A 14,668-nucleotide genomic window follows, 5' to 3' on the forward strand; every position below is an offset into this window, starting at 1 on the left:
GACTGAGTGCAGTACCACACACACAGTGATGTAAAAAAGCTTATGATCCAGACCCAGAGGTCAGTGTGGTGTTCAGCAGAGACATGTAAAGAACTAAACAGGGAGATAGCTGCCAGCCTGTACCCTTTACCGTACATGTGTAAATAGTTCTACGTGCAAATAAAGACTTACAGTTAGCCTAAAAGGTGCTAAAACAGCCACCCCACTTCAATGGGTTTCTACTTTAGTTTCTCTCCCCAAGACAACTGGATCACATGGGCATTTCTCCAAACTGTGGTGTTTAGCTGGAATTCACCGAGTCACCCCACACCCACCCCCCACCACCAATTCAGAAAATGTTCTGTCTTACCTAAAGGTAAATGGGATGTTTTAAAACATAACCATCTTGTGAAGTTCAGCATTCATGACAATAGGTACACATGTGCGACCCTTTGCTGTGATATCCTGATATTGGCTTCAGCAATCATAGAAACAGAAAGAAAACCTGGGGAGGCTACCCCTTAGGCTCTTGGAATCTTACCTGGAGGTCGTGCTGTGGGTTCTGACAGGTTTCAGCGAGGTGTTTTCTCCAATCCTTGACAAAGATGAGACCAGCCTCTCCAACTAAGTAACTGTGAATGGAGAAGGCTTGGGGAGTCTGCAGGAGGAGCGTAATCCCTTGAACCTGGAGACAATGTTGTAAGAGGATCTAGGACCTCAGGAGGGTGAGAAAAAAAGTGGCAAAACACTTCCAGGTGCCAAACCCCACACACTCACTTCTTCAGCAGTCTCCTGTATAACACTACTCAGATCAACATACCTTGTAGCTCCATTCATTGCCCTCTAGCCTGACACCTTTCCACAATCCACAATTTGACCAGCCAATACTCACACCCTTATCATGTGCCACCTCACTCCTGTGTCACAGTCACCCTCCACAAAATGGCGCCCTTCCTCTTTCTCCACACAATCTATTTCCCACTCTTGTAATCCGCTGCTTTCTCTCCTTACAGGAGGAGAGGGTGCAGTACAACTCCAGGGAGGGGCAGAGAACGAGGGGCACCAGGGCTCCAATCCAAGCCACAAATGTCATAATAAGCAGGACCCAGTCTAATTCTACTCAATTCCAGTATACACAATGATGTACGGACCTACCACAAAACGTGAGGTTTTGTTTGTTTTAAATCACATTGTTCAACCACAACCCAACTTTTGTAACTCTTTAGACACGTTTAAAAAAAGCAGCATTTCTTTCCACTTTTAATCTATCAAACTTTTTTTTTTTATAATCTTAAAGGCCCCTATCAAGTTACTCCTCAGCCTTTTTTTTAACCTGAGGACAACGTTCCAGCTTCTTCAGCCTTTTGCTGATAATTATATCCTCAGTTCTGGTACCATCCTTCTGAAGCCTTTTTGTACCTTCTCCAGTGCCTCCTTATCACTGATGCCACAATGAGACCAGAACTCCAAGTGTAGACTAACCAAGCTGGCCCAGGTTGCTGTGTAAATTCAAATTTGGCAATCAAATGTTCAAAACTGAGGTGTGATATGAAAAGCACACATAGACACACACACACACACACACGAGGAAACTCTACAGTGCATCGTTAGATCTTTAAATCATTAGATCTGGTGGGGAGACAGTGGCATAGTGGTAACATCACTGGACTAGTAATCTAAAAGCTTGGCTAATGCTCGGGGGACAAGGGTTCAAATCCCACCAAGGTAATTTTTGGAATTTAAATTCAATTAATTAATAAATCTAGTCTCAGTGATGGTGACCATGAAGCATTCACCAATTTTCATAAAAACCCATCTGGTTCACTAATGTCCTTTAGGAAAGGAAATATGCCATCCTTACCTGGTTAGTCCTACTCAACTGGCGAACCCCTTCTAAACTGGGGAAAGGCTAATTTTACTAAGATGGGATACGATTTGGCTCAAGTGGGCTGGGAGCAGCTACTTGCCGATAAAACTGTGTCAGAGCAGTGGGAGGCATTCAAAGAGGAAATAGGGAGAGTACAGGGCAAATATGTTCCCATAAAGACAAAGTGGGGGGGGGCCAAGTCTGGAGAACCCTAGATGTCAAGGGACATTAAGGTTAGGATTAAGAGAAAAAGAGAAGCTTATGGCAGATACCAAGGGCTCAATACAGCAGAGTCCCTAGAGGAGTACAAAGGGTGCAGAGGGGAACTTAAAAAGGAAGTTAGGAAAGCTAAGAGAGTGCATGAGAAAGCATTGGTGAGTAGAATAAAGATATAAAGAGCAAAAGAATAATTAGGGAAAGAGTAGGGCCAATTAGCGACCATAGAGGTAATCTGTGTGTGGACCCAGAAGACATGGGTACAGTCCTCAATGGACACTTTGCATCGGTCTTCAAAATGGAAAAGGATAACGCAGACATTGACATCCTGGTGGAGGACTGTGAAATATTACAGGAAATTAACATCGAGGGAGGGGAGGTACTGGTGGCCTTAAAAGTGGATAAATCCGCAGGTCCAGATGAGATGTATCCCAAGCTGTTGAGGGAGGCAAGGGAAGGGATATCAGGGGCCCAGGCAGTAATTTTCAAATCCTCTCTGGCCACAGTTGAGGTGACGGAGGAATGGAGGACTGCAAGCATTGTCCCATTATTAAAAAAGGGAGGATGGGATAGACCAGGAAATTACAGGCCAGTCAGTCTAACCTCTGTAGTGGGGAAGTTACTAGAAAGGATTCTGAGGGACAGAATATATCTGCACTTGGAGAGGCATGGAATAACCAGGGATAGTCAGCATGGATTTGTTGAGGGAAGATAGTGTTTGACAAATTTGATCGAATTTTTTGAGGAGGTAACTAGGAGTGTTGATGAGGGTAATGCATTTGATGTGGTCTACATGGATTTTAGCAAGGCTTTTGAAAAGGTCCCTCATGGCAGACAGGTCAAGAAAGTTAGAGCCCATTGGATCCAAGGCAAGGTGACATGTTGGATCCAAAATTGGCTGAGAGGCAGGAGGCAGAGAGTGATGGTAGAGAGATGCTTCTGTTTTCCTTGGAGCAATGAAGGTTGAGAAGGGCCCTGATAGAGGTATATAAGATCATGAGGGGCATATATAGGGTGGATAAGGAAGCACTTTTTCCAATATAGAGGGGCCAATAACCAGGGGAACAGATTTAAGGTAAGAGGTAGAAGGCTAAGATGGTGGTGGGAGTCTGGAACTCACTGCCTGAAAGGGTGGTCGAGTCAGAAACTCTCGTAACATTTAAGAAGTATTTAGATATTCACTTGCATTGCCATAGTCTCCAGGCCTATGGGCTAAGCGCTGGAAAATGGGATTAATGCAGTCAGGTCTTTGTTGACCGGCGGACACACACGATGGGCCGAATGGCCTCCTTCTATGCTGTAAACGTCTACGAGCCTACATGTTACTCCAGGTTGACTCTTAACTGCCCTCTGAAATGTCCTAGAAAGCCAGTCAGTTCAAGAGTAAATAGGGATGGACAACAAAAGCTGGTCTTTCCAGCAATGCCCACGTCTCATGAAAGAATATTTTTTTAAAAAAACACCCTATTTCCTGTTGTACATCAGCATTACTCAAAGTCACAATGCTGGTCTGAGGGACCATTGCATTTGACCACTCATCTCATTACTTGCCACTTCTCGTTAAAGGAAATGCTGAACACCACAAATTGACAAAATCATGAGGATGAGAAAACATTTTGCGCGTATGACTTCAGCCCAGTATCGCTGCAAGAAACTCTTGACCGTGCAGGCACAGAGTAATACCACATCAAACACTTTCAGTCAGGTAGGTGACTTTTCTTTTCTCTCTGTGGGATTATATATACAGTGATCATCGGCGTCAGATTGAGAATGGTTATTCCTTCAGAACTTCATCCTAACTCCCCAGAAAGATTTTTCACATCCAAGTGTTTCTTTGCACTTGAAGCTATCTGATGTGATGCTCTCAAAGATATGTTGAACTAAATCCAGATTAGCAATGAACTCGAAGATGTGCATATCCACATTCATTTTAACCATGTCAGTGATCACTGCGCTCTGTCTTGTTGTCCTCCAGGCATTTAGGTTTGATACTATTTAAACACTGTGAGGAAGTGTCAGTGGACAGTAACTCTCTTAAACGAGTGTGGAATTTTATCAGGTATTTGCCGTTAAAGAAATCTTCCCTCTAAAGCGGTGATGTCTATGGTTAGCTAGTTCTTTAGCAACAAGAAGTCCATCTTGACTTAGTGCGTGCACTATCGCATTAGAGACAGAAGGTCATACATAGACTCAAGTCCAACTCCAGGCACTTCAGCTCATAACCCCCGGATGCTTTTGTACTTACCGTGCAATCGTATAAAAGGGGAAGGCATCAGACAAATGCAAATTCTGACTTTTGTTTCAACAAAAATAGGTTTTTGAACATTTTTGGGTCATAGTTTTGACGTAAATTTTGTTAAATACCTGCCACCAAAATCAAAACCTTACATCTTTCCCTCTTAACATTTCAATTAATAATCTAGCATTCAGTACAAGAATCAATGACCAGGTTTGGAGAATTAGTCACACATAATTAAAAGAGTCAGTTGCATAACTCCCTTCCTCAGTTTGGAAATGTCTGCCTTGCTGTTTTGTACATTTCCTGAAAACATTCTTCTGTGAAGCCCCTGAAACTGTCACATAATTAGAAAATGATTTGCTTAAATCACAGACAAATACAACAAAAGAAACAGGGAGGGAAACAGATTGCGCTGGAAAAATGCAGCAGGTTTATCAGTGTCTTCAAATACAATAGCATTTACCTGTGAATCCATTGTTAGACCTAGAAGATAAACAGGCTCCTTTAAGGTAAATGAATCTAAATAGGGGGGCCAGGGGGTAGCAGGTAATAGATAAATTTCACATATTATTGGTATTTACAGTTTTTATTTAAAATTTCCAAATTTTGAAGCTTTTTTTAAAAAATAAAAAAGACATGCAGATAGCAGGAAATGAGTCCAAGTCAGGAGCTGATAATCTAAAACAAAAACAGAATTACCTGAAAAAACTCAGCAGGTCTTGCAGCATCGGCGGAGAAGAAAAGAGTTGACGTTTCGAGTCCTCATGACCCTTCGACAGAACTAATCTATGATAATCTATGCCAGTGGAGTTTCCCTCATGCACTTTTTGACAGTTACTGATCCATCAGTAACTAATAGCAATCAATAATTATGATTCATTTACCAGAATCCAAAACAAGAAATCCAGAACATTCAACATTAATGTTTTGGGTGCACTACTTTTTATGGAACTTTGTTCCCACAATTCAGAAGTTACAACAGTGACTACACTTCAAAAGTACTTCATTAGCTGTAAGTTGAGTTGGGACATCCTGAATTTATGAAAGATAAATGCAAGCTCCTTCTCTCAAGATGAACAAGCACCAAGTCTTCAAACTGTAGTTACATAAAATCTGTAATGTTGCGACAAAGTGATATATCAAAGGTAAAGATGGGCAGTGCTCAATGCCTTTCCCAGAGGAAAACCATTGTTTGATTTAACTCAAAGCACATCAAGTTTGTTGTCATGATTTGCTGTTGCACTTCTAATATTCCACAGTGGATGTAAAATACATCAACAACCAGCTATCAAATGATAAGGATTTGATTAAAATACTGAATCTCTGCCTCAGCACTTGCACTTTTCAAGGATTTGCCTCTTTTAGCAAATTACTATGTGACACCTTTCTAGAAAAGTAACACATTCTACTTTAACATTCAGATGTACTGATGGCTGACCCTGCAGCAAGCATCGAGATCAGCTCAAGCACAAATTCCTCTGACAACATCGTTTGCCAGTTTTCTTCTGATGGTTTTATAACATTTACGATTATTGCCTATTCCTTAATTTGTGTCGTTGGAATCATTCTCAACAGTCTGGCTTTCTGGGTCTACTTCTGTCACGTTCCCAACAGCAACAGCATCATCATCTATTTAAAGAACCTGGTCGTAGCCGATTTCTTGCTAGTCCTCTCACTGCCTATAAAAATCATTGGAGGAAACAAGGTGAGCTCCATAACGCTGAGAAAAACCTACTGCAATTTTGTGACATGCATCTTCTATTTGAACATGTACTCAAGCATTCTCTTCCTGGGATATGTTGCGGCCACTAGATACCTGAAAATTGTCAAACCATTTAAAATACATTCATTTCAAACTCTCAAGTCTGCAAGAATTGTCTCCATTGGAACCTGGTGTGTACTTCTCAGCCTTGGAGTTTCATACATGTTCCTGTCAGGGAAAAAGCCAGCCCAGAACAGTACAAAAGAAACATGCTTAGGATTTAGAAGTGGTATGGGAATTCATTGGCATATATTCCTCCATGCTGGAGGCACATTTCTGTTCCTCTGCGTGCTAATAGGCCTTTGCTTCTTTTACTTTCAAACTGCAAAACGTCTTGACAAATCCCCATCTCCAAGCTCACTCAAAAAGCAAGCCAAGGCAAAGAACAACATCCTCATCCTCCTTACTGTCTTCTTAGTCTGTTTTGTTCCCTACCACATCGCAAGGCTTCCTTACATTTTAAGTCAGATAAATGTCATCACTGGATGTTTTTGGAAAAAGACTCTTTACCACTTTAAAGAATCTGCCGTTGTGCTGTCAACACTTAACGCTTGCCTTGATCCAGTGATCTACTTTCTGTTTTGCAAGGCATTTAGGTCAAAGTTGGGCCTGGAGAGAAACTCAAAGGACAATGATTCACACAATGATCAGTCTTTACAAACTAACCCTTCACGAACTGTACTCGATGAACCGACTGCAGCCAATTCAACAGTGTGATCGAAATTAACATCAATCTTACAAAATTGCCTCGGACCTGCCCTTGCAAAGGAATCAGTAACATCATGATCTGCTCAAAAAATAATGATGGGGGAAATGGGAAGAATGAAGGCATTGAAGTTATGTAGCGCCTATTGAATAATTACATCAGAGTGATGCTTTTTTTGGAAGTATTGTCACATTTTTGTCAACTTGTCAGAAACAGTGACCAAAATCCCACAGAACAACGTTGAAATGAATTAAGTTAGTCTGCTAACTTCATTGCTTCATCTGATTTTGTTATAAACTGACTGAAGCATTCTCATCAGGAAAATTCATGCTTCATTGTGTCTGTTTGAGTTTTGGAAATGTAATGCTGTACTGACTAACTGGCTTGCCACATTCATTGGCACTCTGCCTCTGGAGACAGACATCTTAAGGTCAGCTCAATAAAAGCTCTCACTGAGTACACACTGAAGAAGTACAGCTGACCCCATACATGAAACAGTGTCCCACAGTTGATTCCTGTATAATATATAACATTACCGTGTCAGGGAAATATAGCAACATACAGCCACAGTGTTTAGTCTTAATGAGACATTTTGTTAATACCTGGAGAACAAGATAGACCGTTTTAGGTCAATATGTTCAGTTAAGTGATCAGAAAATTGGGAGAGGGGGAGGGACAAATACAGCAAATATCATAGAGAATTCTTCTGATTACATTGAGTGCTTGCAGTTTTGTCACCTGACTGCCGTTCTGTACATTCAGTGGAAATTGGCTGTTGGTGTGTGTGTGAATGCTTGCATTGACAAAGGAGTCCTTTTGGAGGGTGATCCTCACTCAGGAGCCCTGCGGCCATTCAAAATAAATAGATATTCTTCAAATTAAAACAGGAATTCGTTCTCATTTCAGCAAACTAGCCTGGATAAAGATAGAACAATCAGCTACTTCCCAAACAACATGTCCACACATTTCAGTGTGAAACAAGAAAACTAACGCGCTCTTACATTTGCTTAGAAGTTGTGAAGTGACTGCTGGATTATATGGAAAGAACTAAATCAAATGCAGTTAAATCTTTCAGTGTCTTTCAATAAGATTATGTAGCATCATTTATAAGGAAGGGATTGTTATTTACATTGTTCTTTCGAAAGTACATGTTTCCTTTGTTATTTGCATTGAACTTATTCTACTCCTTTGCCTAGGGATGATGCATATAGGTTTGCAATCATTGTAGGGTCCGATAGCTTATTAAAAAGAGACAAATTTCCCAAACTACCAACAGAACTAAACCGATGGACAAGATTTTTAAGACTTTTACTATAACAAACTAACATCAACGTGAGTCAAACATTCATTGACCAGCAACTAATACATCAAACTAAAAAAGGTACATTTTGCATTTACTAACACATCTGAGCAACACCTCACATCTGACAGATATGTAGCATTACAAGGACAATCCCACAGTCACTCCCAGCTCTCCAGCAGTGATTCACTTTCCCCCCGCCAAGCCAAAATTTCCAGTGCCCTTCAACAATCGCTCCACTCCCTATTCAAGTTTACCAGACACAATTATCGCCAACAAGGCACATCAGGACGACTCCCCATTCCTTAAATCTTCAAAGGCCAAGTCTGTTCTTATCCCATTCTTTTGAACAGAAACCAAACTCTCACAAGCATCCTGCTTGTTTGTTTACACAAAACAGTTCACCCTGCTTTCCCACAGCAGTAGCTTCTTTACTTTGGAGCATGGGACTTAGGAGCAGGAGTCGGCCATTTCAGCCCCTCAAGCCTGCTCCACCATTCAATAAGATTATGGCTGATCTGATTGTGATCTCAACTCCGCTTTCCTGTCTGCCCTCCCATAAGACTTGACTCCCTTGTCTATCAAAAATCTGAATTCCACATACTATCATGCCTCTGAGGGAAAAGATTTCTCCTCATCTCAGTCTTAAAAGGGAGGCCTCTTATTTTTAAACTGTGTCCCCTAGTTCTGGTCTCCCCTGCAAGAGGAAACGTTCTCTCAGTATCCACCCTATTAAGTCGCCTCAGGATCTTAGGTGTTTCAAAAGGATCACCTCACATTCTTCTAAGTTCCAATGGGTAAAGGTCCAAACTGTTCAGCCTGTCTTCATAAGTTAAGCCCTTCATCCCAGGAATGCATCAAGTGAATCTTCCCTGAACTGCTTCTCATGCAATTATATCCTTTGTCAAATAAGGAGACCAAAATTGTATACGGTGCTCCAGATGTGGTCTAAGGCCCTGTACAGCTGCAGTAAAATTTCTCTACTTTTACATTCCATTTCCCTTGCAATAAACACCAACATTCCATTTGCCTTCCTAATCACTTGCTGTACCTGCATACTAACTTTTTGTGATTCATGTACCGGGACACCCAGATCCCCCTGTACTACCGAACTCTGCAATCTCTCTCCATTTAAATAGTATACTGCTTTTCTACGCTTCCTGCCAAAATGGACAAGTTCATATATTCCCAAGCAGTAGTTAAACTGCCAAATTTTTGCCCACTCACTTTACCTGTCTATATTATTATGACACAGCCAATGGTATAGGCTGAGTTGTTCAAATCCCAGAGGGAAACTTGAAACAACTGTCATAATCTATTTTCGCAATTTGTAATTTCAAGATGCAGACTTTGAATTCAGTAGGAATAAGACCACCGAGTCTCGTGGTTTTTAAATAAACTAAATTAAACATTAATTAATTTAACAAAAAATTAAACACATAGCTACAAATTACTACTATAATAACTTTTTAACAAATCCCCAAATTAATCACCCCAGGTAAATCTCCACTAAGGCAACAGTAACCCATAGACTTTAAATAGACACCAGACAAAGCACATTCGACCTTACGAATTCCAAATGTGATTCCGTTGCAAGTTGATTGGAGGTGTACAGGCTGGTTAGGTCTTAAATGCCTCTACCTTACACACACAAATTATTTTCTTTATATACCTAGCTTTCCCTTTGAAAGTAAATTTTCCCTTTCATAGCACCAATTTTATTAGTAAGCTGGAAAAAAAACACATTGTTTGGCTTCTTCTAGCTAGGTGCAAGATTTTACCTGCAGCCTTGAATGGTTTATTCAACAAATGCAAATGAACGCTTTACCTTACTGTTCTCCTTACTGTTCACCCAATTAACATCTCAAAACTACTATACATCAAAACATCCAGACTAGCTGGCTTTAATCCAATTAAGGCGTACACAGACACACACCTAGACACAGTCCCCCACTAGAATTTTATTTTAAAAAATAATTTCCAATAACAGTATACACATTAATATCTCTTCATGACAATATCCCTTTGTAGATTCCCTACCTTCTCTTGACAACTTACTTTCCTATTTATCTTGGTGTCATCATCAAATTTAGCTACCTTACATTCGGTCCCTTCACCCAAGTCATTGGTGTAGATTGTAAATAGTTCACAGAATCAGAATCGCAGAATTTTAACGGCACAGAAGGCAGCCATTTGGTCCATCATGTCTGCACCAGCTCTGCAAATGAGCATCATGACCTAGTGCCATTGCCCTGCCTTTTCCCCGAACCCTTGCACATTTGTTTCTATTCAAATAATCATCTAACGTCGTCTTGAATGCCTCAATTGAACCTGCCTCCACCATACTTCCAGACAGTGCATTCCAGACCCGAACCACTCATTGTGTGAAAAGTTTTTTTCCGTGTTACATTTGCTTCTTTTGGCAAATCACTTTAAATCTGTGCCCTCTCGTTCTTGATCCTTTTATAATTGGGGAACAGTTTCTCCCTATCTACTCTGTCCAGCCCCCTCATGATTTTGAGCATCTCTATCAAATCTCCTCTCAACCTTCTTCTCTCCAAGGAAAGTCCCACCCTTTCCAATCTATCCTCATAGCTGAAGTTTCTCATCCCTAGAACCGTTCTTGTAAGCCTCTTTTGCACTCTTCCCAATGTGTTCGCATACTTCCATACAAGGTGGCACGCAGAACTGTACAGAATATTCCAGCTGAGGTGTAACAAGTGTCTTATACAAATTCAGCACAATCTCCCTACTCTTGTACTCTATGCCCCTATTAATTTAGCTCAGGATACTATATGCTTTATTATCTATTCTCTCCACCTAACCTGCCACCTTCAATGATCTATGCACATATACACCCAGGTTTTTCTGCTTCTGCACCCCCTTCAAAATTTTACCCCTTATTTTATATTGTCCATGTTCTTCCTACCAAAATGCATCACCTCACAATTCTCCACATTTAACTTCATCTGCACCTATCTACCCACTCCACTAACTTGTCTATGTCCTCTTAATGTTCCACACCATCCTCTTCGCAATTCACAACACTTCCAAGCTTTGTTTTATCCTCAAACTTTTAAATTGGCCCCTGCACACCAAGATCTTGATCATTAATATATATCAGGAAAAGCAAGGTTCCCAAACTGATCCCTGAGGAACTCTACTGCAAACCTTCTTCCAGCCTGAAAAATATCCATTGACTATTATACCCTGCTTCCTATTTTTCAGCCAATTTTGTATTCACATCACTACAATCCCTTTTATTCCATGAGCAGTAACTTTTCTCACAAGTCTGTTGTGTGGCACTGTGTCAAATGACTTTTGAAAGTCCATGTACACCACATCAACAGCATTACCCTCATCCACCATTTCTGTTACCTCTTCAAAAAAACTCCAGTAAGTTAGTTAAACGCGATTTCCCCTTTAGAAATCTATGCTGGCTCTTCTTTATTACCCCATATTTTTCCATGTGACTACTAATTCTATCTGAATAATTGTTTCTAGAACCTTGTCCACCACTGAAGTTAAACTGACTGGTCTGTAATTGCTGGGGTAATCCTTACAACCTTTTTTGAACAAGGGCATAATGTTTGCAATTCTCCAGTCCTCTGGCACCACCCACGAGCCTAGGGAAGACTGAAATATTATGGCCATTGCCCCTGAAATACTCCTCTCACTTCCTTCAATATCCTTGGATGCATCTCATCCGGTCCTGATGCCTTGTCAACACTTCCTCTTTACCAATTTTGAACTCTTCCAGTGACAGAGTTCCCTCGTTTGTCACCAAGGCCTGGGTAACATCTACCTCCTTGGTAAAGACGGATGCAAAGTATTCATTTAATAACTCAGCCATGGCCCCTTTGTCCATGTGTATATTCCCTTTTAGGTCCCTAATTGGCCTTACTCCTCCTTTTAACCACTATTTATACGTCTATAGAAGACTTTGGGATTCCCCTTTATGTTGGCTGCCAGTCTTTTCTCATAATCCCTCTTTGCTTCTCTAATATGCTCTTTCACCTCCCCTCTGAACCTTCTGTATTCCTCTTGGTTCTCAATTGTATTTTCTACCTGACACCTGTCATAAGAACACTTTTTCTTCTTTATCTTAATTTCAATCTCCTTTTTCATCCAGGGAGCTCTGGATTTGTTTGTCCCTTTCGATGGAACATACCTTGAACATGCTCAAACCAATTCTTTATTGAAGATAGCCCACTGTTCAACTACGGTTTTTCCTGCCAACCTTTCGTCCTAGTCTATCTGGCCCAGCTCCATTCTTGCCCCATCGAAGTCAACTCTCGTCCAGTTAATTATTCTTACTCTGGATTGCCCATCGTCCTTTTTTATCATCATCCTAAAACAAAATAATGATCACTGTCTCCTAAATGTTCCCCCACTGACACTTGGTCTATTTGTCCCACCTCATTTCCAAGAACCAGGTCCAACAGTGCTTCTTTTCTTGCTGGATTGGACACATACTGCTGTAGAAAATTCTCCTGAACACAATCTAGGAACTTATGCTCCCCCCCCGCCACCCTTAACACTACCACTGTCCCAGTCTACATTCAGGTAATTAAATTCCCCCATTATAACTACTCTATAATGCTTGCATCTCTCTGTAATTTCCCTTCAGATTTGTTCCTTTACATCCTTCTCGCTAATTGGCAGTCTATGGACTACACCGAGCAACGTAATGGCACTCTTTTTGTTCCCGAGCTCCAGCCAAATTAATACTGTCCTTGAACCCTCAGGGACATCCTCTTTCTCCAGCACTGCAATGCTCTCCTTAACCAATACCATCACCCCTCCTCCTTTCCTATCTCTTCTGAACACCTTGTACCCGGGAATATTTAACACCCAGTTCTGCCTTTCCTTAAGCCAGGTCTCTGTTATCACCACAACATCATATTTCTACATGGCAATCTGTCCCTGTGACTCCCCAATCTTTATTTACCATACTCCTTGCATTCACATACATGTGTAGTAACCCTGATTTAGATTTTGTTACTTTCTCCCTTGCCCCAACTTTACCTATTAATTTACTATTCTCTCTACTAGCGCTATCTCTCCCTCCCAGTATTTTGTGCACCCTGGTATTCATCCCTAGTATTTTCTCTTGGTTCCCACACCCCTGCCGAGTTAGTTTAAAGTCCTCCCAACAGCACTAGCAAAATGCCCCGCAAGGAACTCAGTCCCAGTTCTGTTCAGATGCAACCCTTCCAGCTTGTACAGGTGCCATCTCCCCCAGAGCCAGTCCCAGTGTCCCAGGAACCTAAAGCCCTCCTTCCTGCACCATCTTTCCAGTCACGCATTCATCTGCCTTATCCTCCTATTTCAGTATTCACTGGCACGTGTCATTGGAAGTAATCCGAAGATTAGTACATTTGAGTCCTGCTTGTTAATTTTCTACCTAGCTCCCTAAATTCTGACTGCAGGACTACAACCCCCTTCCTACCTAAGTTACTGGTGCCAATGTGGACCACGACCTCTGGCTGTTCACCCTCCCCCAGAAGAATGTCCTGCAGCCACTCTGTGACATCCTTGACCCTGGCACCAGGGAGGTAACATATCCTGGAGTCACATCTATGGCCACATAAATGCCTGTCTGTTCCCCTAACCAATTAATCCCCTATCACTATAGCTGTCTCTTTCTTGACCATGTCATGATCACTGTCACCTTGAGGCTTCTTTACTATGAGATTATTAATTAACCCCGTCTCATTGCACATTACCAAGTCTAGCTTAACCTGCTCCCTGGTTAGCATTCAACATACTGCCCTAAGAAGTTGTCCCGAATAAAGTCTATCAACTCATTTCCAAGGCTACCTTTGCCAATCTGATTCATCCAATCTATATGTAGGTTAAAGTCACCCATGATTATTGCAGTACTTTCCTTACGCACCCCATTTATTTCTTCCTGTGTATTTGTCCCACAGTGTAACTACTGTTTCCGTGTATCTCAAACAGTAAGTGTAACTTTTCCTGTGAGCTACTATGAAAAGGTGTTAAAACTGTCACCCCACCTCATTGGGTTTTGTTCCCCATGGCAACCAGATCACATGGGCATTTCTCCAAACTGAGGTATTTATCAGAAATCCACCCTTTTCAGAACATTTTGTTTTACCTTAAGTTAAAGACGGCATTTCAAATTACAATTGTCTTGTAAAGTTCAGCATTAATGACAATATTTGACTCTCTGCTTCTAATCTTCAATGCCGATTGGGATTTACTCCATTAGTTATCTGAATGTGGAGTTTCCAATGTACTGCTCTCACCAGTTCACTGAGATCTAATTGATAGCAATTTTCAGGGACTTCAATAGTGCACCTTATGGAATCACTGGCAGAATGTTCTGAAAAGGGTGGATTCCTGATAAATACCTCAGTTTGGAGAAATACCCATGTGATCTGGTTGCTATGGGGAGCGAAACTTATTGAACTGAGTGGCAGTTTTAACACCTTTTCATAGTAACTCACAGGAAAAATTGCAGTTACTATTTGAGATGCACAAACAAAAGTTGCAGTTGCAGAGCAACACTGAGGGTGAACACTAGCTGTTTCACCATCATTACTATCCCAAAACCATAGCCATGATCGAAGTGA

General features: G+C 41.2%; 2 protein-coding genes across 2 annotated transcripts in view; one reads left to right on the forward strand and one right to left on the reverse strand.

The window, feature by feature from the left end:
- LOC121270800 (mediator of RNA polymerase II transcription subunit 12-like protein) overlaps positions 1–14,668 on the reverse strand; it is a 604,195-nt gene that overhangs the window by 382,204 nt on the left and 207,323 nt on the right. The gene's annotated exons all lie outside the window — the stretch shown is intronic.
- On the forward strand, positions 3,656–7,595 carry LOC121270811 (P2Y purinoceptor 14). The gene is made up of 2 exons (XM_041176264.1): positions 3,656–3,767; positions 5,723–7,595. Exon 2 carries the CDS (start codon positions 5,731–5,733, stop codon positions 6,778–6,780), a length of 1,050 nt encoding a protein of 349 aa, XP_041032198.1. The 5' UTR covers positions 3,656–3,767; positions 5,723–5,730; the 3' UTR covers positions 6,781–7,595.

Source organism: Carcharodon carcharias, chromosome 2 (genome assembly GCF_017639515.1).
Source record: "Carcharodon carcharias isolate sCarCar2 chromosome 2, sCarCar2.pri, whole genome shotgun sequence".
Classification (NCBI taxonomy): domain Eukaryota; kingdom Metazoa; phylum Chordata; class Chondrichthyes; order Lamniformes; family Lamnidae; genus Carcharodon; species Carcharodon carcharias.